The 26669-nt window shown below is 42.5% G+C and overlaps 1 protein-coding gene across 2 annotated transcripts in view; it reads right to left on the bottom strand.

Moving 5' to 3' along the window:
* Nucleotides 1–518: 518 nt before the first annotated feature.
* Nucleotides 519–26669, bottom strand: part of NAA15 (N-alpha-acetyltransferase 15, NatA auxiliary subunit) — a 64346-nt gene continuing 38195 nt past the window's right edge. The window contains exons 9-20 of one of the 2 annotated variants that reach the window (XM_049770023.1): nt 26473–26579; nt 22290–22362; nt 18354–18523; nt 15719–15871; nt 13391–13519; nt 11181–11394; nt 10007–10200; nt 8005–8113; nt 7041–7139; nt 5440–5583; nt 3844–3941; nt 519–2876 (exon numbers count right to left, since the gene is read on the bottom strand). In XM_049770023.1, coding sequence (XP_049625980.1) covers nt 2676–2876; nt 3844–3941; nt 5440–5583; nt 7041–7139; nt 8005–8113; nt 10007–10200; nt 11181–11394; nt 13391–13519; nt 15719–15871; nt 18354–18523; nt 22290–22362; nt 26473–26579 — 1691 coding nt within the window. In that variant the 3' untranslated portion in view covers nt 519–2675. Of the gene's footprint in view, nt 2877–3843; nt 3942–5439; nt 5587–7040; nt 7140–8004; nt 8114–10006; nt 10201–11180; nt 11395–13390; nt 13520–15718; nt 15872–18353; nt 18524–22289; nt 22363–26472; nt 26580–26669 lie in introns of both variants that reach the window. The other variant, XM_049770022.1, reaches the window with a different exon arrangement.

Raw genomic sequence — 26669 nt, forward strand, 5'->3', positions numbered from 1 at the left:
AACCTAGACACACCCGGAAATAATAGGGAAGTGCTGAGGGCCATTCTACCTTCTCAAAGGAACTGACGTCCACAGCTTCAGTGGCCCTGCAAGTGGTGCTGGAGGAACCCTCTGGGGCCCCTCAGACAGAAGCTGGGACAAAGAGACCAGCTGTGCAATAAAGTTGAGAAAACTAGTCAGATCTGAAATGAAAATGACAAGAGTAAATATAAAGAAAAACAAAAGCTTTTACTTTCCTATGTTCACACAGGCCAAACAATGGACCCTTTCTTCTCCAAAGGTTGGTTGGTAACAAGGGTTCTTGGATGGATAGACATAAGGCACTGTTGAGATGACATCATCACTGCATCACCCCCCTTCGCTCCTTGCTTCATTCAAATGAACTGGGTAACTGATGCACATGTGAGATAATCCAGCATCTCATAAGAGCAACACAGTACAATGTTCTAGGGGTGACGCCTGGACAGAAAAGGAACCTGGCAAGATCCTCAGACACCAGACAATGTATCCACTAGTGATTAAACCTGGAAGAAAATAAAATATTTATTCAATAGTTCCAGTAAAGTCGGGATAGGATACAATATACATGTTAGGAATTGAGCTCCTCACGGCTGGCACCCGCGCTGAGTTCGAAGACTTAAAGAAATTCGTTCTAAGACAATCTACATCGTGTGAACATTGTCAAGACAAATAGAGTTCCAATGCCATATACAGTAGAGTTTAAACAGAATTCACACACACAGAGCCCATTAGGTGGCAGGTGCCTCCTCCAAAGCCCTCATCAGTGGCCAGAGGTAGCACTAGGTTCTTCCCACAACAGCACAGCAATCGCCACACAGGTCTCCAAAAGCTTGTTTTGCCATCTATGGAGATGTTCCTGAGACAGGGCCAGTTAGTAAGAGCACAGAGTTCTGGGATTCGGCTTGGCCTTCTCTGTGCGGCCTAGAATGAAGGGCTGCAGGCCATGTGCGGGGCAGACAGCGCTGAGCATACCATGGCAACCAGCCAAGCTTGGGGCTGCTGAACTGCCCTTTAGAATCTACTTCCTATAAATGAAAAGTACCACAAAATGGTCAATTATATACATAACTGGCTCACACTTTACTTACATCCAATTTGCTGAGAGCTTGCAAATGTTGAGAAAATTGAGCCTGAGGCTAGTTCTCAATATACAGGATTAGCAGATGATGTTTCATTTTCTTGATCCAAAGAGCAGACTGCAAGTTTTCTACTCCAATCAGAAACTACATTCATTATACCTGCTGTTTCCCTGGCCTCCTTCCATGACCGCCTAAAGCAGAACCAGCCCTACACTTGCCTTCTGGGATACCCCAGCCCCAGCTCTTGGCATAAACAAGGCTCCAGTCTACACTTGCCTTCCAGCCTGCTTTCACCTCTGTTTCCACCTGTGTATTCTCACAGAAGCCCAACAGAGTAGTTGAAAATTCACACCGTTTTTCAAAACAATTTATTGCATCATATTTGGTACCTTATGTTTGACAACAAAAAGGAAATTACATCTGTAACTGCAGGAAAAAAGAAGCTGGTCTGTTATTGAAAAAAAAATCTTGGGCCCTTTAAAAATTACAAAGTCTTGGGCTTGCCTGAAATAACTGAGCAAGAAATATATTCTTAGAAATGTAGGGCTTCAAGTATTACAAACCTGTGACACTGTGGAAAAATTCCAGAGGTATCTAAACTGCAGCACTTTTTTTTCTGCATATCGTGAACAAGGCCTGCCGAGGTTTTTAACTATTAGTCTCTTGATCATCAGTCAGAGAATGGTAGTCAGGAGTTCTGCTCTTGAACTTCAAGCCATGGTCGATTTTCTTTTTCACTCTTGGGTGAAAAAAATTCATGCTTGCTAATTAGTTGGTGCCACATCACAGTGCATTTGGTTCTTGCATTACAGTTTTAACAAGTTTGGCCAAACAACGCTGAAGGTTTGCATTGTTATTTTAGTTCTTCAAGTTTGAGTTAAAATTGAGATTGTTCCAACTGGTTCCTTCAGTTAAAAACTGTGGTACAAGAACACCAAACTGATAATGTACAGTGAATTTGGGAGACACAACAAGCGTTACTGAACACCCTCTGGGTTTCTTCTAACTCTGCTGGCATCGCTATGTCCCAGCCTCGGCCCCAGCAAGTGTCTGCTGTGGGCACCATGATCTAGTGATTCACATTGCGCTTACGGTCACGATCCCGTAACAAAATCAGTCAGATGCTAAAGCCCCAACAACTCTTTGTGCTCAGTGAAAGAATCCAGTGCTAAAACAGCAGTCACGCTGTCTGAGATAAGAGTAAAATCTCACAAGACAAATTTTAAGTAATATTTCTGCCACACACCTGCTTTGTTAGCTGTAACAGCCTCCAGATTTTATATAAATTAGTTTTAAAAACATGGGTGGGTAGGTAGGAATAGGACAAGGTGTCTTTTTGTAATCCCTCAATTTTAGCAGCTTTTAATTGTTTAAGAAACTGAACCTAGATCCTGTAATATGTTAGATATTTTATATATACTTTTCAGCAGGATAAAAAAACGTAAAACACTATTTGAAGGCATGAACATTTACTCTTCTCATTCTGTGTAAGTTAGAGCAATGCAGCAGGTGCGTGACAAAAATATTATACACTAGATATGGTCCAAGTCATTATGTTTTCTTGTTCAGCGATGTTCAGATCTCGTTGGCCAGTTCTTCTGTCTCCGCACAACTATCCCCGTTCACTGTGATCTTCAGGTCCTCCTCGCACCCAGGCGGCAGAAAAGCCAAAGCATAAGGGAAGAGCTTATGGCAATTCGCTCGATACGCTTCTGCAGCTTCTTTACAGTCTCCAAGGCTCCCGTTGCACAAGGCTTCTAAGACCTCCAGACATGTCTGAGGAAGAGAAGGAAGAGAAAGGAGGGAGGCAAGCAGGCAGGCCAGGTCAGAACTTGTCGACAAGAAACGCAGACCAAACAAACCCAGAACACCTGAGACTGTATTTCTGTGGAGTATATTAGACATTTCATCTCCAACAGTGCAATACAGCTGTCCTTGCATCTCAGAGTGATCTAGACTCAACTTGGCAACAGACCCATATGAAATCTTTTCTGCTGGTTTCTTTGAGAGAATCAGATCTGGAGGCGCTCAGGGTTTATTCCTGACTTTGCCCTCAGCCTTGAGGGACTATGGAGGGTGTCAGAGATCAAACATGGGTTGGCTGTGTACATGACACTACAAATACCCTATCCACTGTACTATCACTCTAACCACTCAAATATAATTAACTCATAGACATAAAATTAACTCATTAACATAAAATTTATACATCTCCCACTGCAATGTATAAGATGAATCTTTTAATGACACTGGTCTGGTCTAAAATGTGCCAGAATCTTCACTAAGAATCTTCTGAGAAATGCAGTTATGAAACAAAGTCCAAAAGTAATTATGGAATGTGTAGATTTATACGAAAATGAGTTACTAAAAATGTCATTCCCAGCACAGACAGAAAACAAGTTACTGATTGCCAAGCAGCTACACGGGTAAACACAAGTACAAAACCACTTCTGAGAGATTTAGAGAATGTATACATGAATAACCCCACCAATGAATGATCTTGTGGAAACAGAAACAAATGCCCTTAGAAATTCTGAAAAGGAGGGCTGGAGAGATAGCATGGAGATAAGGCATTTGCCTTTCATTGCAGAAGGACGGTGGTTCGAATCCCAGCATCCCATATGGTCCCCTGTGCCTAACAGGGGCGATTTCTGAGCACAGAGCCAGGAGTAATCCCCGAGTGCTGCCAGGTGTGACCCAAAAACCAAAACCAAAAAAAAAAAAAAAAAAGGTTTTTCTTTACCTGTAGATTTCTGTTAGTGAGGGATTCATCAAGCGTTGTTGCCAATTCTATAGCTCGCTTCTGACTAGAAGAATCTAAATAAAATACCATTTTGGCAGCTAAATGAAAAAAAAAAAAAGTTTTTTATGAAGAAAAACAGCACTTTTTTTTTATACATTTGTATATAAAACTTCAGGTATATGTGAACAGTACTGAACTCAAGTAGAAAACTGGATGGAGACATCACAGTAGGTATACCCCTCACTCAGGGCATGCAGCCAATCACACACAGTCCACAAGCCCGGATTCCAGGAGTGATCATAGAGCCAGGAGTAAGCTCTAAGCACATCCAATGAAGCCCAAAAACTAAGTATTAAAAATAATCTTGAAGGCAGGAGCGATAGCACGAAGAGGAGGGTTTTTGCTTACAGACAGCTGACCAGGATCAATCCCCATCCCACTAGGAGTAATTCCTTACAGAGCCAGAAGTTACCCTGAACACCACTGAGTATGGACCAAAAACAACCCCCCCCAAAATAAACTGAGGTCAATCAAATATATCTTGTCTAAACTAAGACAATGATCGAGTGATTATGCAAAATACTGAGTATTCTTATCTAATAATACTTGTATTTGCTGGCAAAAACATGAGTAGCCTTTCTTTCTGAAATGAGTGTAGTAGTACTTTGAGAAGGAGAATACTACATTTGACTTATAGAGGGGGAAAGGGAAGTCAAGGCTGATTATCTGCTCATAGGTGACTTCAAAGTTGCAGGGCTACTCAGTACCTGTTTCCTGAGGTGAGTGGGTGCTAGTAAAACTCACCACACAGAACCACCAGCTCCCAAGTTGGCTTTTTTAACTCTTATGTAAGCTCTAATGTAAACAGGAGAGGGGAAACTGGCAATGTCACAGTAACAAAGGGCTCATGCTGGTTCTGCGAGAGACCTGGCTTAATCTCTAGCACTAGCCCAAACAGCATGGGGATACGTGCCCTTCCCACATCCAGATAAATATTACAGTAAGGGGAGAAAGTGACCTGAAATCTCATTCACATCATAATACTAAATATAAATATAAACCATATAAAATATATATTTATAAAATATATAAAATATACAAATATTTATATATTAATATATTAATAAACTCAAATTCTTGTAATGCCTATGGTGACTCAGGAGAAACTGGACTAACTCATAGTGACTTTGTCTAAGAATATGTCAATGTTTACCAACTTTCCACCACCTCCATTCACAGGATTAAAATGTGACCTGCCTGAGGGAGACAGCTCAGAGGGAAGGCGCACTGCTCTGCTGAAGCCCTGGAGGAACCCAAGCTCTCCAAGGACTGTGAGCCCAAAACAAAAACAACACAAAAGGGACTTACAGGTGCCAAGGACATAGCTCAAGTCTCCTCCAGTCGTGCTGTGAGCCCTGCGTTCAGACTGGCCCAGTGTAGCACCAGATTACAGTGTGACACACCCATCCCATGCAGCACCCAAGTCCACAAAGTTAACAAGTGCATAGGGACCCTGCCCTGCCAAAAAAGCTGACCTTTCTTGGTGACAACAACCGGATCATTCCAGAAGACTACAATACAAAACAAAGTGGTTACCTGATAATCTGTGTGGCAAGGAATCAGAATTCCTTTTCAGAAAAGTTTCATTAAAATTCTTTGGATTCGTTGCTCCAAAAAGACGATTCATTTCTTGTTTTAATACTGTTCTAACTGTATCAGGTAAATCCTTACTTTCACATACTGCTGAAAAAATTGAAAACAAGCTATTAGTAGTTACTCTGATAAAACAATTTGACCTATCCAGAAGTCAATGAAATCAAATGTCTTCTTTACAGTGCCATCCTTGGTCAGAACAGAACAGAAAAGTAGTCTATCCAAGGGTAAAGTTAAAGTGAGAGGAAAATAAATAAATAAATAAATAAATATATAAATAAATAAATAAGAAAAAAGTTAAAGCGGGGCTGGGCGGTGGCGCTAAAGGTAAGGTGCCTGCCTTGCCTGTGCTAGCCTTGGACGGACCGCGGTTCGATCCCCCGGTGTCCCATATGGTCCCCCAAGCCAGGAGCAACTTCTGAGCGCATAGCCAGGAGTAACCCCTGAGCGTTACTGGGTGTGGCCCAAAAACCAAAAAAAAAAAAAAAAAAAAAAGTTAAAGCAAGAGTTCATTTGGATCATTCTTTCATTTTACTCCCCCTTTTTTGCTACCTTTGCCTTTTAAGGGTCATTCTATAAGTCTCTTCCTTACATTGATTTCAGAGAACACCTACAACAATGGGCATAGCTAATGGGAATACGAAATAATGCAAATTACTTTTCTGAAGTACAATCACTGCTATAATATTAAGACGGGTCATCGATCTTTCATTATTAACTAATCAGCTGTTACCTCCATAACTAATCTAATCTTTTTTTTAATTTTTAATTATGAGAACAAAGATACAAAGAAAGAGGATAATAAGAGGGAGTGAACACAGGGTCTGAAGTATGAAAAGCATGTGTCCACATTGCACTATTACCATAGTGTTCCTGGTTTAAAATTATTTTATTTTATTTTGGTTTTTGGGCCACGCACGTTTGACGCTCAGGGGTTACTCCTGGCTATGTGCTCAGAAATCGCCCCTGGCTTGGGGGGACCATATGGGACACCGGGGGAACGAACCACGGTCCGTCCTACGCTAGCGCTTGCAAGGCAGACACCCTACCTCTAGCGCCACCTTCCCGGCCCCTGCTTAAAATTATTTTATGTCCTAGTAACAAAAATTTTCACTGTGCCAAAGGCATTTAACGAAAATAAAGATAATAAGTCAATTTAAAAGATTTTTCCATGATGACTACACTGAAAACTATCATAACAATGTGAATGAATGAGGGAAGTAGAAAGCCTGTCTCGAGTACAGGTGTGGGGGGGTGGGGAGGAGGGATATCTGGGAAATTGGTGGGAATGTTGCACTGGTGAAGGGGGTGTTCTTTACATGACTGTAATCATACAACTATAATCATATTTGTAATCACGGTGTTTAAATAAAGATAATTGTAAAAAAATGATTTTTCCATTTAGGGCTGAAGAGATGATAATGCAACAGGTAGGGCGTTGCCTTGCACACAAGCCAACCCAATATTCCCATCAAATTTGAGACACAACAGCTTTTAATGGGTTGAATTAAGATATACTTAACAACCAGAAAGCAAACACATACCAGTACTAAAGAGTCGAATCATGCACTCATGAAGCCAAGGATGACTGGAGTCAATAGCAAATGCCCTCTTTACTGACTGTAGCATCAGAAGAAATTTCTCTGTGAAAGGAAAAAAATATTATGATCATCTGATTAAAAGTAAGCTGACTGCCACTGTCCCTCAAAGGGCTATGCCCAACTCAGAGGAAACCTGCCCTGCATTGTTCACACCTGACTGCAACGTCCGTAACACAGCAATGGGGTGTGGGGAGGAGAGCTGCTTCCCACCCATTTCAGAAAACATTTCAAACCACACTATGGTGTATCATATTTTAAAGATTAAATAGAAACCTTTCCCCAACACTGTCATTTTTTGTTATATCACTTTTAAATGGGGGAGGGGGGTTGGAATTCATTCAACTGTACTCAGGGTTCACCACTAACCATACTTAGGGGTGCTTTAAGTAGTGCTGGGAATCAAGCCTGAGTTGGATGTATCAAGTCTAAGATACTACCTGCTGGACTATCTTTACAGCCCCTATATTTGCTCTCTAAAAACGGAATTTCCCAGGAGTGCCATCTGCAAACTTTGGGATCAGTTTCTCCCCCTTCAACATGCATCTCCTTAACAACAAATGCCCCCAGTCTAACTGCTGAAATGTGTCAATTCTGGACACAATCTGTTTCAGGTAGTTTAACACTAACCCTGCACTAAGACTGCAAAGGGTGACATCGACAAAACTCACAGCCACTAAGCACAGAGCTGGAAGTAAGCCCATGGCATTGTGGGTGTTGGCCCCACTCATAATATAACAAGAATATAATATGTTCCACACATCAGAAACACCACTACTAAAGACAGACTCTACAATAATGTTTCCCAAAAGGGTATACCCTACCCCACCCCATCTCTCCAGGAGAGTTTCAGCAGTAGCCAAACCTAGGGAAGACCAGGGAATTCTCGAGTCACCAGTCTGTGCCCTACCTTTCCTAAAGTAGATCTCAAAGGCAAAAAGATGAGTTTCTATTTTGTTCTTCACCAAGTTCTTCAAAGGTGTTAAAAATTTAATAGCTTCTTCCAATGGCGTTTCAACCTACAAAAAGAAACATTAACAAATTGAAGGAATCATCGGTGAGGGAAGAGGAGAAAAGATGTGATTTTACTATTTCAGTTAAAATCATACTTTTTATTTTTTGGTTTTTGAGCCACACCGGGTGATGCTCAGGGGTTACTCGTGGCTATGCGCTCAGAAGTCGCTCCTGGCTTGGGGGACCATATGGGACGCCGGGGGATCGAACCGCGGTCCGTCCAAGGCTAGCGCAGGCAAGGCAGGCACCTTACCTCTAGCGCACCGCCCGGTCCCAAATCCTACTTTTGAACACAATCACTTACCAAGCAAGCACCCCAAGTAAATATCTTGTTTTTTTTCCCAAGTAAATATCTTATTCTAACTTCCATTCATTATCTAATACAAAAAAACTTCACAAGGAAGCACAAAGAGAAAAACAGAAGAAGACTTGAGCAAGAAAAACAGGTGGGGCCAAAGAGATAGCATGGAGGTAGGGCGTTTGCCTTGCATGCAGAAGGACAGTGGTTCGAATCCCAGCATCCCATATGGTCCCCTGAGCCTGCCAGGAACGATTTCTGAGTGTAGAGTCAGGAGTAACCCCTGAGCGCTGCTGGGTGTGCCCCCCCCCCAAAAAAAAAAAGTGAAGTCCTGGAGGGGAAAGCCAGAAGGCTGAGACAGGCATGAAGGAGCAGGGCCAGAGGGGCCTGCAGTTCTCACAGAAAGACACTTCCAGACTCGAGAAATGCAGCCAAGCAATTTCAGACTTCTCCATCCCTCCGCAGTGTTATTCCTCAGGCTGGGGCAGAAAGGAACAGAGAGGTGCAAACTATAAGGGGCCCAGAACACGGGATGCAATGAGGATGAAGCCAGGAGGTCCCACCACTGGCCCCAGGCACAGACATGGGTGGCAGCTCTTCCACCAGACAACACACTTAGGCCATTCAGAATTCCCTCTGCCCAATCTTCCTTTCCTTCTTTCCTTTGGCTCTTGGGTCACAAGCCATGATGATCCAGGGCTACTACTCCTGGCTTCCAGCTCAGGGTCACTCCCACGGGTACTCGAGAGACCGTGTAGGGCTGGGAATCAAGCTTGGGCCTCCAGTCTGGTGTGCAAGCATGTCCCAGCCCCAGAAAGGCTTTCCAGACATGCTTATAGAGATCACACTCAACCCTCATTGAGCTGCAGATGCAGGTGGGCTAGAGATGAACACTGAGAGTGTCTAGGAAGCCCCTGGAATATTATCCTGTTGTGCAGGCCATTCAGTAGTCAATAATGCCAAAGCAATTTATACATGGGCTTGAAGAATCATAAAGCAGGATATTAAGAGTTAAATAGGAAACAATCAAGGGACAGAAAGCAAGAGAAAGGAGGAGAGCATAGATCATCAATAATGGGTAGATGTGGCAGAAATAAGCGGCTGCAATTCTCCACAAAGCTACAAGTTTCCCTTTTTTTGGTTCCTCATTTCCCTCTACTTCCAAATAAACTACCAACCGCAATGGGAACGAGAGGGACCTTGATTCCTTGAAAGAACCTGTTACTTGTATAAAGATGACACTATCTCCTGGTGACTTCACACCAAATTCCTCTCAGTCTTTAAGTCACAAAACTAAAAAATACTATGTCTCTCCATTGTAAAGCTCAAAAAATGAGGTGACACAAAGGATCCTACAGAGGGAAACAGGGAAACTAACATAATTCCAGATCAGAAAGACTCACAAAGAAAAGAATAAATGAGCTGATACTAGACAACTCTGATTCAGGATCACTATTTCAAGTTTTAAATGAGAGATATAGATTATGGAGGGGCGAGAACTCTATAAATGGAACTTCATTTCTCTGCTAAAATCTGTCAGTTGAATACAACAATACTAAATGCCAGTAACTGGCTCTGAAATGTTGCTCAGCTACCTTACCTTGGCCAGCTTCTCGGGGATGAGTTCTTCTTTGGGACCTCCAATTTCCTCGTCATCATCATCTTTCTTCTTTTTCTGATTTCTCTGCTGTTTTTCTTTTTCAGCATTTTTTTTCTCCTCTTCTATCTGGGCTTTCTTTTGAGCTCTTCTCTGTTTATTACGTAGCTTCTTTAACTCTTTGTCAGACATGTTTGCTGTTGGCATGATTAATGAACAAATGAGAAAAACATGACCACAGATTAGCAATGATAAACATATACCCAGTGGTGTTCAGGGGTTACTCCTGGTTCTGTGTTCAGAAATTGCTCCTGGCAAGCTTGGGGGACCATATGGGAAGCCAGGAATCAAACTGAGTTGGCTGGGCTGGTTATGGGCAAGACAAGTGCCCTACTGCTGTGCTATCGCTCCGGCTCCTTTAACAATACTTTTAATATTCTCTCTTTATTTTTTTTGTTTTTGGGGCCACACCCATTTGATGCTCAGGGGTTACTCCTGGCTAAGCGCTCAGAAATTGCCCCTGGCTTGGGGGGACTATATGGGACGCCGGGGATTGAACCGAGGTCTTTTCTTGGCTAGCGCTTGCAAGGCAGACACCTTACCTCTAGCGCCACCTCACCGGCCCCTTAATATTCTCATACATGCTCCCTGGAAAATACTGCACAGTATTCTTAGGAAATCCTGAGCCACAATGACCTAAGTGCTTCTGAATTCCTGACCTATACAAACAGCTTATCTACAAGTTTGGGACAGTTTTTATGTAACAAATAACAGCCATCAAGGGGCTGGAGCAATAGCAGAGCGGGTAGAGCACTTGCCTTGCATAAGGCTGACCCGATATCAATCCCTGCATCCCATATGGTCCCTCCTCAAGCCTGCCAGGAATAATTCCTGACTGCAGAGCCCAGAGTAACCCCTGAGAACCACTGGGTGTAGCCCCAAAACAAACAAATGAAAAACCACTAAATAACAGCCATCAACAATAAATACTTGCTTTTGCTCCTTTCTCAAATACAAGAAACAACTTTCTAAAAGACAAATCTAATCAATACTAGAGCTGATCCTCCCACAAGGATCAGTGGAAAAGTTACGAGAAAAGTTTGTAAAAAGGAAAAGCATTATCCAAAGATACACACATCCTCACACTTGCAAACAATAAAGGACTATGGACACAAACCAGTGTCAGCTTCATGCTCCTTGTTCTCATCTGTGAGGGGGTTATCGTGTAGCTTTAAGTAGATCTCAATAGCAATTCTTGCTGCCTTGAAGTAAAATGGATGCTGCCGAAGCACATCTTCTAGTTTTAGTAAGTCCACATAGGACCGAAGGGTGATCTTCCTCATACAGTATGTGTGAAAGTCAAACTGGTCATCGGTGATCTCTATAAAGTGCTGACAAGATTATCTTTCTTATTATACCGAAGTAATACAATGTCAAAGAAAAGTGCATGAACAAAAACTTTGGAATTACTTTTTCCCTGACATAAAAAAAATAGTAAACATAAAAATATTGAATGATAATCATGCAACATACTTTTCACATCAACAAGTACAACTGATCATCGCCTAGGCCGGGGTCTCAAACTCGAGGCCCTCCGTACAATATTTTGTGGCCCTGCCCTAGAGGAATTTCTTTTTTTTCATTTTGTTTTGTTTTAGTTGTTTGGGTCACACACCCCAATGTTCAGGCTTACTACTGATTTTGCACTCAAGGATCACCCTGACTTTGCCTCCTGCGGCCCCCAGGTAAATTGAGTTTGAGACCCTTGGCCTAGGGCGTTGTAAATATTCCAGGCACTGATTTAAATAAAAAGGAAACTGTAGGGGCCAAAGCAATAACACAGCAGTAAGTCATTTGCCTTGCATGCAGCCAATTCTGGACAGACCCGTTTGATTCCCCACATTTCATATGGGCCCAAGCCTGCCAGGAGTGACTTCTGAGCACAGATCCAGAAGTAACCCCTAAGTGCCACCAGGTATGGCCCAAACTCCCCCTTCTTCAATAAGGGGGAAACTTTGTCACAATACATCAATCTATTCCTTCTGTGATCATTCTTTTTGTTTGTTTTTTGGGATTTTTGGGGGGGTCACACCCAGCAGTGCTCAGAGGTTACTCCTGGCTCTATTCTCAGAAATCGCTCTTGGCAGGCTCGGGGGACCATATGGGATGCCAGGATTCAAACCACCGTCCTTCTGCATGCAAGGCAAACACCCCACCTTCATGCTATCTCTCCGGCCCCATTCTTAAAGTTATGAAAAACCAAATGTATTGTTACTATACATAATTGCACAGGACAAAAGGATCAAATTTTTATAGTAAAATGTTTTGCAAAAAATTCTAATTTAGTATTTGAATATTTTTCTGAGGCTATAAATTCAAACCCTAGATAATGAAATGATTGTAAAGCTAGATTACAGAAAGAAAACAATCAGCAAACATTAAGGAATAAGAAAGACACTCATCCATCAACTAAGCTCTGGGTTTTGTCTGCTAACATGCAAACAGAACATTAATGGACTGTTCATCTACAACAAATTAAGACAAATCAACTACTAGTGATAGAGTGAATTCAAGTAAAGACTATGAAAACAAATTCATTAAAGTCATTAATGAATTTAAAAGCTTTTTCCCCCGTTTTGGACAACACCGGTGGCGCTCAGGGGTTCCTCCTAGCTCTACACTCAGAAATCGCTCCTGGGAGGCTCAGGGGACCATAGGGGATGCTGGGAATCAAACCCGAGTTCGTCCCAGGTCATCAGTGTGCAAGGCAAATGCCCTACTACTGAGATATCACCCTGGCCCCAGGAGCTATCTTTAAATAAAAAGTCTATGTGGTTCTAAAAAATTTAATCAGCCATACTTCTAAAAGAATAGCATAAATTTGAAAGTATTTTAAAAATTAATGCAAACAAAAAGATAAAAATTTTCTACTAAAAAGTCTAGTTTTTCGGTGCCGTAGAGAGAGCAGGTAAGGTGTTTGTTTTGCATGCAGAAGGACTGTGGTTCGAATCTCGGCATCCCATGTAGTCCCCTGAGCCTGCCAGGATTTCTGAGTGTAGAGCCAGGAGGAACCCCTAAGCGTTGCTGGGTGTCGTGACCCAAAAAAAAAAAAAAAAAAAAAAAAAAAAGTCTAGTTTTTCCAGGCAGTACAATACGTAGTAGGGAGTTTGCCTTGCGTGAGATCAGCCCAGGTTCCATCCCAGCAATAGGTCTTAAATCTGGCAAGAGTGCCAGGACGATGCTGGGTATGGCTCAAAAACAAACACAAAATGTCTAGAAAATCCATTATAAAACAGAACAAGATCCTCTGGATTGTAAGTAAGCAAAGAGAATACTAGACTGTTTGGCCTAACAATAAAAGGAGCAGCTCAGGGCCTAGGAACTTACTCTCTCGATCTCATGGCATTTCTTAAGTGCTTCTCCGAATTTGTTCATTGTCTTGTAAGCCTGGGCACACTCAGTCTGGAACCACATGCACTGCATTTCATTCAGATTCTCTACGGCGGATGTTCCTTCCTACAAGAAAATACACACACAGTCAAGACCCGTATGTGCATTTCACTATCCCATGGAAGATTTAAGAAGGATCAGATGAAATAATTCAGAACGGGTTTTATAGGTTCGTTATGGAGTGGTCTCTTAACTGAGGGTGGTAAAATCACTTTAGAAAAACCATTTTTTAAGTCACTTTGCAAAAAACTAATCAAAATATTTATATTATATATTTATATATATATATTTATATAGTTTGGGTTAGAGAGCAACCTAAAATAACATTAGCATAAAGCAGGTACTCAATACTTATTCCTTATACCTCTTAAAATTTCATCTAAACATAAATCAGATTTTAAAGACCCATTACATAACCACCAAAAGGGGGTAGGTGGGAAGAGTTTTCTACTACTTTTTCATTTCAATAGTGTCTTTTGGCCTTCCCCAAAAGTAATTTTATAATTTTATAATTTCCTAGACTTCGGCTTAGGGAACGAGCAAAAAATTGAAGCACATGATACAGAAAACTGAACACACCAACAATGATGGAACAGAACCTCTAGAACCATAAGGAAACTATCCTGGGCCTTGTCCTAAGACCTGCGCAAATACCAAGATTGCTAGCTACAATGGCCTAATTTTCTCATCCTCAACCAAGAGGAAAAGTTTCCTGACACCACAATAAATAAATAAATAAATAAATAAATAAATAAATAAATAAATAAATAAATAAAAACCTGTGATATGGCAATGAGTATGTATGGAGCCAGTGGAGAAACCCTGAATCTCTTAGGCCACGGGAATTTCCTTCCTTCCCCAATACTTACTGTGCCTATGCAAAAAAAAAAAAAGTGGGGAGAACACCAAACCCTGTCACTCCAGCATTCCTTTTTCTTGTTTTGTTTTGTTTTGTTTGTTTTTTATATTATTTTCCTTCTCCTTTTTCTTCCACTTTTTTCCTGCTCTTTCACTCTTGTGGATATTATTTGGTGATATTTTTTATTTTTTTAGTAATTGATACCAAATTTTTCTTCTAATTTCCTTAACCTTTTTTTTTTTTTTGGGCCACACCCGGCAATGTTCAGGGGGTTACTCCTGGCTGTCTGCTCTGAAATAGCTCCTGGCAGGCACGGGGGACCATATGGGACACCGGGATTGGAACCAACCACCTTTGGTCCTGGATCGGCTGCTTGCAAGGCAAAGGCCGCTGTGCTATCTCTCCGGGCCCACCTTAACCTTTTTTAACTCCAACAGAATAGCAAAACTTGAATCATTCAGCCTCATAAATTGAGGGGGGAAATGATGATACCAGGACCAGTCATATGAACATGTAGTGCAAATAAAAAATGACCAGACTGGGGCCCAGAGAGATAGCACAGTGGCGTTTGCCTTGCAAGCAGCCGATCCAGGACCAAAGGTGGTTGGGTTCGAATCCAGGTGTCCCATATGGTCCCTCGTGCCTGCCAGGAGCTATTTCTGAGCAGACAGCCAGGAGTAACCCCTGAGCACCGCCGGGTGTGGCCAAAAAAAAAAAAAAAACCAGACTGGAACACCAAACCCAAAGTCAATGACAGAATAGATACCCAATCTACAACAAGCTGTAAAGTGAAGACCAGTTAGTTACACTAGTATTCTGGGGGGTAAAAGAGAGAGATATGGGAGACATGCTGGGAACAGGAGGGGAGGGAGGACAACGTTAGTGGTGGGAATGCCCTTCATTCATTGTCACTATTACTGTAAATAATTCTGTGTAATGCACTTCAGTCACAATCAAAAAAAAATCAATTCTGAGGGGACCGGAGGGATAGAATGTAGGTAAGGCATTTGCCTTTCATGCAGAAGGACGGTGGTTTAAATCCCAGCATCCCATATGGTCCCCCACGCCTGCCAGGAGCGATTGTGAGCATAGAGCCAGGATTAATCCAAGTGCTGCCGGGTGTGACCCCCCCCCAAAATATAAAATAAAAAAATAACAATTCTGAGGAGCAGATAGACCAAGGTACAATGCTGGCACCACACAAAGTCACCTGAGTACCGCCAGGAGTGATCCCTGAGCACAGAACCAAACCTTGGGTCACACGGTTGGGCTGGACCCCAAAACAAAACAAACCCAACAATCCTATTTTGAAGTTAAAAGTATGGTTGCAGAGAAATTTCAACGCCTGTAATATGAATGACCCCATGTTATGTGCACCCCTAAGAAGGAATGACAGCTGTACAAACCCTTGTGAACTTGGAGCACATCTCTTCAGCCTCTTTGATCAGATTGGCTTTCAGCATGTACTTTGCACACTTGGAGTTGATAAATCTATCTGCTGTGTCCAAGGCCTGGGCCTCATCCATCCACCTTGCAGCTTCTTTAATATTTCCAGCATGCTACAGAGGGCACAAAAACAAAATAAACTAGTCAATATACTAACCCTGATGGTTAAAAACTAAAAGCAAATATAAAGACTCCACACACATGAAGGTGCCTATATGCTTCCAAATTAGAAGTTCTAGTTCGTTTCTAGACACGTGAAACATAGCTTCTGAGATCTTGTCAAGGCAGGCTTTCAACAATCTGCCTGTGTTACAACCTCAGTGAAAACATATGAATACTCAGAACTAATGGAGAAAAGGCTAAAGAGATAGTACAGTGGCAGGATAGTATAATGGGCAAGACTGATCAAGACTTAATCCCTGGAACCCCATATGGTTCTAAGATGAGTCTCACTGGGGGTAATCCCTAGTCGTGAAGAGCCAGGAGTAAACCCTGAGTACTACTGGGTGTGGTCCAAAGTTTGTTCTAGGTTTTTTTTTTTGAGGAGGGAAATAAAACAGTAGTTATGTATTTTTAAATATATCATGGAAATATTCCTAATCAGGCAATAAATAAGGGATCCAAAATGACCTACTTCTAATTCAGAGCTAACTAGTGCATGTTGCAAAGCCAGAGCTAATAAGTAAAGCAAAGCCAAGTTGAGATATAAATCAAAATATCCCCCAATTTCATTACATTTTGGGAAATAAATGATCAGTTCAGTCTCTCTAAGTCTCCTGAGTCTGCACTCAGAAATTGCCCCTGGCAGGCTCAGGGGACCATATGGGATGCTGGGATTAGAACTACTGTCTGTCCAGGATTGGCCGTGTGCAAGGCAACCGTCCTATTGTTGTGCTATCTCTCTGGACCCTAATTAAGAGCTTTTGATTAAATTTTATGTGAAGAGAGAAAAGCTAACTTTCCTCTATTTCTTTAGTAGAGTTGGGAGACCTTGGTTCCACAGGAGCTAACACAACTCAGGACAGGGGTTGTCTGAAGCAAGATGTACCAAGACATAACTGTCACCACACAGGAGAGGTATATGGTTCTCCCCCTAGGCTACCTGAAAACAATATTAGAGCAGATGACCTGAATTCTCTAGCAGGACCAAGCGGGCCATAGAAATGTAGAACGTGGGCCCGGAGAGATAGCACAGCGGCGTTTGCCTTGCAAGCAGCCGATCCAGGACCAAAGGTGGTTGGTTCCAATCCCAGTGTCCCATATGGTCCCCCGTGCCTGCCAGGAGCTATTTCTGAGCAGACAGCCAGGAGTAACTCCTGAGCAACGCCGGGTGTGGCCCCCCCCCAAAAAAAAAAAAAAAAAAGAAATGTAGAACGCTGGAGAGACAATACAGTGGGTAGGGCACTTCCCTTACATGCTGGCACTCCAGTTTCATTCCCTGGCACCCAATGTGGTCCCATGAACCCCTCTAGGAGAGATCCTAGAATGCACAGCCAAGTATAAGCTCCGAGTACCACTAATTGTGGTCCAAAAACAAACACACTTTTACAAGAAAATAAATTATACATAGGACACATACTCATTTTCTTTTCGGTTTATTTTATTTGGGGGGGGGGGGTTGGCCACACCCAGCAGCGCTCAGGGGTTACTCCTTGCACCTTCGGGGAACCATACAGGATGCCAGGAATCAAACCCAGGTCTGACCCAGGTCAGCTGCGTACAAGGCAAACACCCTACCACTGTGCTATCTCTCCAGCCCCACACATACTTGTTTTCAATTTCAGTAGTCTCAGTCAACATAAAAGTCTAATGTTCAGGGAAGAGGAAGAGGGCGGTGGGGGAAAAAAAGTCTAATGTTCAGGGCCAGAAAAATAGCACAGCGGAAGGGTGTTTGCTTTGCATGCAGGACGGATGGTGGTTCGAATCCCAGCATCCCATACTGTCCCCTGAGCCTGCCAGGAACGATTTCTGAGCACAGAGCCAGTAGTAACCAGGTGTGACCCAGAAACCAAAAGAAAAAAAAATGTTTGAATGTTAAGATGAATAATACTCCAAATAAATACATTAATTGATTATTATTTAAAACCAAAACATGGGGCCGGAGAGATAGCGCAATAGGTTATTTGCCTTGAACGCTGCTGACACAGGATGGATCTTGGTTCCATCCCTGACAACCCATCTGGTCCTCTAAGCCAGGTGCGATTTCTGAGCACATATCCAGGAAGTAACTCTAAGTGTCACTTTTGCGTCACCAGTGTGGCCCAAAACCAATAAATAAATAAAACAAAACATGCCAGATACATGCACATATAAGTGAATAAATATATAAAAGCCCATATAATTGAACATATAAATATAAATCATATATACGTAAGCATGAAAACACCAAATTAGCATGACTTTGACAAGTCTAAAAGTGGAACCCCTAACTATTCTCTCTAGGTTTTATGAGTCATCAAACTCCATTTTTCATACTGTTCTAGAATATAGAATATATAGAAAAATGCATGTCAATCTCATTATCTGATAAGAAAAGCATGGAAGCCCCTGGGTCCACTAGCCAGAGACGCCCAAAAGGGAGAAGTGTTGGTTTACCTTATAGATCTTGGCTTTGACAAGGAAGAGCTCGATGAGGGTGGGCGTGCTCTCGATGGCCGTGTTGATATACTCGAGCGCGATGGACGGCTGGCCTATCTTGTCATAATGCTGCGCCAAGTAGTACTGCACCCAAAGTAATGTAGTAGGTGGTTCCTCTTTCCCATCATCTTCAGGGTAGGGTTGGGAGGAGAGGAAAAAAGACCAGGATAAGTCCATTTATATATATGTATATGAGAATCTTCCACAAAAATGGCTGTACCTTTTATTAACAAGGAAAGTACTTTGAAGAATGCTAATTTTCTATCTATGTATAAAATTACCTTAAGTGTGGCTTAGAAAAGGAGTATGCTTTCTGCTCTGAACATTCTCATCTTTACTCCCTCATACTCAGTAAGACACTCTATGAAGGAGAGAAATGAGATAAAAGACAGAATCATTCGGGCCTAAACAATAGCACAGCGGCTAGGGCTCATGCCCAGCCTGTAGTGGCTGATCTACGTTAGATGCCTGGCTCCCCTGGGCCTTGCAGGAGTGATCCAAGCTCAGTCAGGAGTAACCTCTGAGCATTACTGGGTGTAGCCAAAAAACAAGAAACCAACCAATCGACCAACCAACAACCAAAAAGATAGAATCCTTACCTAAAAATAAACTAAAGGGGTTGGAAGGACAATGAGATAAGAACTATAAGTGAACATCAATCAGGTTTGCAGTTTGAGGGGAGCAAGAAAAAAACTAAACAGGCTGGCAGCAAAGTTCAGCAGGAACGCATGTACGCAGCCAACCTAAGTTCAACCCAAGTTCAACCCCTGGTATTCCATATGGTATCCCAAGTCTGCCAGGAGTAACTATTGAGCACAAAGTCGGGAACTAACCCCTGAGCACTGCCAGGTATGATTCAAAAACCAAAATTACTAATACTAATAATAATAAAACTAAAGAAATTTCCCATGTGAAATTAAATACAAAAAAAATCTTCAATTGTTTGAGATTATAGTTATTACGCTAAACTATACATAAATACACTTCTGGTATGATTTATTTGAACTTCAATGATTATACTATACCTAACATATTTAATATTATGTGTGGGTATCCCCTCCCCCAACTTCCTGTTTATCCCACCTGGATGGTCAGACCCACCCACACCTGGAAGAGGTCTGCAGTTTGGAATAAAAAATATTAAAGTGGGGCGGAGCAGTAGCACAAGCAGTAGCGTGTTTGCCTTGCACACGATAACCTAGGAGGAACCACAGCTCGATCCCCAAGGGTCCCATATAATGCCCCCAAAAAAGGGTGGGGAGTAAGAAAGCTACGAAGCATGGAGGGCAGCTGGAAGAGAGATAGGAAGAGAGCCAGAGAAGGAGCAGAGATGTGGCTGCTTGGAAATGGCTTTAGCATAAAAGCCATGTGAGGAAATGCACATGGCATTTAGAGCTGTGAAATAAAACTGGCTGACTCTGAGGAAACTTTTTAACTTACTGCCTGTGAAATTATTTCACTGCTACTACCCTTCTCCAGACCTGCCAGCGGAAAGGGTAAAGGTGCCATGTGGAGAAAGGTCTCATCCCAACACTAGGAATTTAGACTATGTATATTAAATTAAAACAACAATTATGCTACAGGGGGGCCAGAGCAAAAGTAGGGCATTTATTATTTATTTGCCTTGCACATGGCTGACCTGGGACAGGCCTAGGTTTGATTCCCCGAAGCCTGCCAGGATCGATTTCTGAGCACAGAGCCAGGAGTAACTCCTGAGCGCCTCCTGGTGTGGACCTCCCCCAAAAAACCCATATTTAATATTATGCTGTAGAGACAAAGGTATGTAATTTAGGTTGAATTAAAACTATACCAAAAAAGTGGAAAAAAGTGATATACAACCAATTACACACAAACCTTCCTGTGAACTTTTTTTTTTTTTTTGGTTTCTGGGTCACACCCAGCAGTACTCAGGGGCTACTTCTGGCTCTATGCTCAGAAATCACCCCCAACAGGCTCGGAGGACCATATGGGATGCCGGGATTTGAACTACCATCCTTCAGCATGCAAGGCAAATGCCCTACAGCTGTGCTATCTATCCAGGCCCTGTTTTAAAATGTAAAGACTGTTATCTGCTTTCAAAGAGAGCAACATAAAACTTAGCTATGGCCTAACAAAAAGAGGACAAGTCACTGGAGTGGAGCTCATCAATTGCCAATATAATAGAGCTGACGTTTTGTGAAGAAATGAGCATGAGACAGGATTCACAGGACGATGGGGAGGGCACCCTATATGGTCTAACGGAAGGCCAATTCCTGCTTGGCACCTGGTCCCATGAACCCCACCAAGCATTAAGCCCTAAGCACTGTGCTTAGACATCAAAATTGTGTTTTTTGTTTTTTGTTTTTTTTTTGGAGGGGGGCAAGCCATACCCATTAGTGCTCAATAGCTGGCTCCTGACTCTGGGCTTAGAGGACTATATGGTATACTGAGTACTGAACTCAGGTTGGCCTTGTACAAAGCAAGAGCCCTACCTGCTATATTGTCACTCCGGCCCCACAAAGTATGTATTTCATCAGCCTTTTTATTTAGAAACTTTAAGGCAAAAGAGAAATGATCTAAGGTAACTAAAACACAAACATGCTCATTGATAAAGAACTGGAATCTAACGGTGGTACTAACAAGATTCTGGGATCTCTAAAATACTAAGACTTAGGTTGAGTTCTGTGGGGTTTGAAACTTGCTTCAAATAATATGGAAGCACTGCAGAGAAAGAAACCCCAACTTTAAGTCAATGTGATTCTCTGACAGATTATTTTATACAAGGTGCATATGAGTGCATAAACATCTTAAAGAGGAAAAAGGTGGGCCAAAGAGATAGTACTGCAGGGACAAGCTTGCCCCTGCACACAGCAGGTCTCAGTTCCACCCCCAATATTCATATGGTCCCTCAACCACTGCTAGCAGTGATTCCTGAGTACAGAACCAGGGGAAAACCCTGAACTGATCTGAAGAGTACACAAAACTGAAACCCAACTACAAACATGTTTGTAATCCTGGTGCTTAAGTAAGATATTATGGGGGGTGAGGGAGGAGAGTACACAAACTCGTATGGCCCCTGGTCAGCCATAGAAGATCCTGTCCCTTTAAGGGCTAAGAAGTTCAGTTAGGAGGGGCCCCTATATAAGGCAGTTAGCTGAGGACTATATAAAACCCGGTCTAAAGTCCAAAGGGGCTACCTTTGCTGGACTGCTCCTGCTGGATGGTTGCTGCCGAGCTGCTGGAAAAACTGCTGGAGATTCTGATCTTGTTGTCTTTGCTGCCTCTCCTGCTGTTCCCTTTCCTCTGGACTGACCCCTTGCCCTGGTACAACCTTGCTCTCTCTCCCTCTCTCGGCCTAGAGTTGGCTCTAAGGCCCTTAGTTTTCCTGCTTTGCCTCTCTTAATCAAACCCCATTTCTAAACCTCTCATTGGGATCCTGTTTGGCCATGACAAGCACCATTGGGTGTGGCAACCCTCCCCCCCAAAAAGAAAAACAAATAAACAAAAAAATAACTAAGCTTTGTTCCAGGTATATGATAACTTAGCTGACAGGATGCTTGCCTTGCTTGCATGCAAGTGGAGCCAGGAATCCAGATTTGATCCCCAGCACCCCATATGGTCCCCTTAACCCTGCCAAGAGTTATCCCTGAACACAACTGAGGGTGAGGAAAAAGGAAAGGGGGGGGGGGGGGGACAAAACAGAAAAATTCCAAGGGCTGACACACATGTTCAGCAGGAACCAGGCCCCAGGACTGAGCTCTGGTACAGCATGGCCTGAACATTGCCAGCCATCACCACGGGAGAGCAGCCCCCACCAAAAGACAGATTAGCGTCTAAGTAACAAAAAATAAGACTCTTTAAATTACGAATCTAAAAATTCAAGTGTTTAAAACACAAAAATAATTAAGTACTTACCATTGGGATTAAATAACCGGCAACTTTTTAGGGAAGTTTCATAACTTACTACTAGTTCTTCTATGATTACCACCTAGAGTACAAACAAACAGAGATGCACACTTTAATAAAACAAATTATGTCTAGATATTTGTCCGTATATACATTACAATTCGTGGTAAAATATATCATTTGCTACTCAAGGACTAAACAAACATCTCCACACACATTTCTCCTAAATCTCTGGCCCCTCAGGGAGAACAGAAAGGCATCACACTCTCCAGTCCATGTTCTCCTGGCTTACCTAGCTCCACTCCAAAGAAACTTGTGTTCTATTGGTGTTCAAGGTGTTCTCTCTCCTATCGTTCTAAATAAGCATCAATAAAAATGATCTTGGGGCTGGAGCAGTGGCACAAGTAGTAAGGCATCTGTCTTGTGCATGCTAGGCTAGGACAGACCACAGTTCAATCCCCCAATGTCCCATATGGTCTCCCAAGCCAGGAGCAATTTCTGAGTGCATAGCCAGGAGTAACCTCTGAACATAACTGGGTGTGGCCCCCAAAAAACAAAAAATTAAAAACAAAAAAAATGATCTTGCGGGGCCGGAGAGATAGCATGGAGGTAAGGTGTTTGCCTTTCATGCAGAAGGTCATCGGTTCGAATCCCGGCGTCCCATATGGTCCCCTGTGCCTGCCAGGAGCAATTTCTGAGCATGGAGCCAGGAGTAACCCCTGAGCACTGCCGGGTGTGACCCAAAAACCACAAAAAAAAAAAAAAAAAAAAAAAAAAGATCTTGCGACACCAAATAAAAAAAAGACTTAAAAGATACTAAACTTGGGCCGGAGAGATAGCATGGAGGCAAGGTGTTTGCCTTGCATGCAGAAAAACTGTGGTTCGAATCCTGGCGTCCACAGAGCCTGCCAGGAGCTATTTCTGAGCAGACAGCCAGGAGTAACCCCTGAGCACCGCCAGGTGTGGCCCAAAAACCAAAAAAAAAAAAAAAAAAAAAAAAAACTAAAAAATTTTCCCCTATAACATAACAACAACTCCTAATCCTGCAAGAAAATAGAAAGCATCAAGCTAATCTAGAAATTAGGATAAAAGGTGTTTTGCAAGATTCAGGACCTAAGGTGGTTTGGTTCGAATCCCGGTGTCCCATATGGTCCCCCGTGCCTGCCAGGAGTATTTCTGAGCATGGAGCCAGGAGTAACCCCTGAGCGCCGTCGGGTGTGGCCAAAAAACAAAAATACAAAAAAAAAAAAAAAAAAAAAGAAAATAGAAAGCATCGAGCTAATCTAGAAATTTTATAAAAGGGGGGCAGAGAGATAGCACGGAGGTAAGGCATTTGCCTTGCATGAAGAAGGACCGTGGTTCGAATCACAGCATCCCATATGGTTGGTCCCCTGAGCCTGCCAGAAGCGATTTCTGAGCATTGAGCCAAGAGTAACCCCTGAGTGCTGCCAGATGTGACCCAAAAACAAACAAAAAAAAACCCCAAAAACAAAACAAAACAAAACAAAAAAGGAAAGAAAACAAAAGAAAAAAAAAGAAACAAAGAAATCAGGAAAAAGGGACACAAAGTTATGAATGGCTGTTATCTTGTTGTCATCTCGAGTCACAAAAATAGAACCTAGAGCTACCACTGATTCTTCAGGCAACAGGAAGTAAGTGTCCTGCAGGCAGAGAACCTGACAATGTGAGTAAAACGTGGGTCAGCGAGAATATAAGACCCAGCACAGGGCAATGTAGGTTAGGTCCTGAGTCATGCCTACACATACCATGAAGCCCTTTTGTGCTGAACCCATTGATAAAGTGAAAATGGTTACTGCAAAAGCTCATACATGAGGACAATTTAACTCACTCAAGAGATCACCCTAGCCCTCTCCATGGCCTCAGAAAGCTGTGAGGGCTGACTGGTCACAAAAGGTTATTCTGGGTTGCTCAAATCTTCTGCTCCACAAGTTGGGCTTACTAAGGGTTTATTTTCCCAAACCTGTTCGAATCATTTATTGTTGCATTTATTATCATCACTGCAGAATATACATAGTTTTCTATCATGTAAAATTAATAGGACTACAAAAAGACCAGTTTTCTACAAGATGAATATTGCTGACCAATATTCAAGCATAAATTAGGCTTTAAAAAATTTTTTTTTGTTTTTTGGGCCACACTCAGCAGAGCTCAGGGGTCACTCCTAGCTCTGCACTCAGGGGTTACTCCTGGCAGGTACAGGGGACCATATGGGATGCTGGGAATCCAACCCAGGACTGTCCCGGGTCGGGTATGTGCAAGGTGCTATCGCTTCCGTCCCAAATTAGGTTATTTTAATCAATTTTAAAAGGAATGAGGGACAGTAGGTCCCTGCACACAGCCGACCCAAACATCACCAGGAGTGATCCCTGAGCATAGAACCAGGAGGATCCCTGAGCATAGAACCAGGAGGAACCCGAGCGCCACCAGGTGTGACCCCAAAACAACAAAGAAAAAGAAGTAAACAACTGCAACCCATACTCTGGTCTTGCACAGGATAACTGGACACAGGTCCTAATGTGCTCCATACTGATGTGCTTAACCTGTTCTGTCTTTGATTCTTTTGCCATACTTTTTAAAAATTCAACGATGGGCCAGAGCGATGACACAAGCGGTAGGGCATTTGCCTTGCACATGTTAACCTAGGACAGACTGCAGTTCAATCCCCCAGCATCCCATATGGTTCCCCAAGCCAGAAGCGATTTCTGACAGCATAGCCAGGAGTAACCCCTAAGCATCACCAGGTGTGGCCCAAATAAATAAATAAATAAATAAATAAATAAATAAATAAATAAATAAATAAATAAAAATACAACGACATGTTTCAATACGCAACATCAATCGAAGTCGAAGATGAAAAGACCCCCTTCATAAACATTGGAATATAATAATAGCCAAGAGAGTAAAAGTAATTTGACCTACTGGGACAGCAAACAAACTTTTCTGACAAATTTATTTCTACCAAATAATAAAGGAGAAAAATTACTAAGCTAAAACTGCATAAAATTAAAAAAAAATCACTTCTGGGGGCTGGAGAGATAGCATGGAGGTAAAAGCGTTTGCCTTGCATGCAGAAGGATGGTGGTTAGAATCCCAGCATCCCATATGGTCCCCCGAGCCTGCCAGGAGAGATTTCTGAGCGTAGAGCCAGGAGTAATCCCTGAGTGATGCCGGTATGACCCAAAAACAAACAAACAAAAAAAATATATATATATATATCACTTCTGACTTTCACCATTTGAGATGATGAAGAAATCGCTGTCTTACGGACTTTTCAGATCTACACTCCTTTTTGTTTGTTTTTGGGCCATACCCGTTGACACTCAGGTTACTGCTGGCTATGGGCTCAGAAATGGCTTCGGGACCCTATGGGAACCTGGGGGATCAAACTATGGTCCATTCTAGGTCAGCACATGCAAGGCAAAAGCCCCACCACTTGCACCACTGCTCCGGCCCCATACACTGACTCTAAAGTAGAAAGCAGAAATATATATATACAACAGAAAACATGCAAGCATTGGGGGGGCAGAGCGATAGCACGGCGGTAAGGCATTTCCCTTGTATGCAGAAGGACCTTGGTTCGAATCCCGGCATCCCATATGGTCCCCCTAACCTGCCATGAGCAATTTCTGAGCATAGACCCAGGAGTAACCCGAGCACTGCCGGGTGTGACCCCCAAAAAAATAAAGGAAAAGAAAGAAAGAAAACATGCGGGGCCGGAGAGATAGCATGGAGGTAAGGTGTTTGCCTTGCATGCAGAAGGTCATCAGTTCGAAACCAGGCGTCCCATATGGTCCCCCGTGCCTGCCAGGAGCAATTTCTGAGCATGGAGCCAGGAGTAACCCCTGAGCACTGCCGGGTGTGACCCAAAAACCACACAAAAAAGAAAGAGAGAGGAGAGAGAGAGGAGAGAGAGAGAGAGAGAGAGAGAGAGAGAGAGAGAGAGAGAGAGAGAGAACATGCAAGCATTAAGTTATAGCCAAAAAAAAAAAAAAGAAGAAGAAGAAAAGAAAAAAACAAACAAACAATAAAAGGGAAATGAGGTAACATTAGCCCTGTGGATCTAGGAAGCAGACAGCAGTTGTTAAGTTGCTTAATTGCTGTGTGCACCTGGATTCCCAAATACCAACTAAAGGGCGCTCAAACCAAAACCAAAAACTAACTTTCACTTTACCTTTTCTTTATCTTTGTATAAAGACCTTAGTGTATTAAAGACAGGTGGACAGCCTTTGCTGAAGTTCATCCTGAGGAACTTGTCCAAACACTCTTTAAACTTCTCACCTGGAAATACAAAATTCCTGTTGGTGTCCAATCAACTGGGACCAAGCATTCAGGGTTAGGGTGAACCTCAAAGGGAGAGTTCAGGAGGAG

The sequence above is a fragment of the Suncus etruscus genome, chromosome 3 (genome assembly GCF_024139225.1).
Source record: "Suncus etruscus isolate mSunEtr1 chromosome 3, mSunEtr1.pri.cur, whole genome shotgun sequence".
Taxonomy (NCBI): Eukaryota; Metazoa; Chordata; class Mammalia; order Eulipotyphla; family Soricidae; genus Suncus; species Suncus etruscus.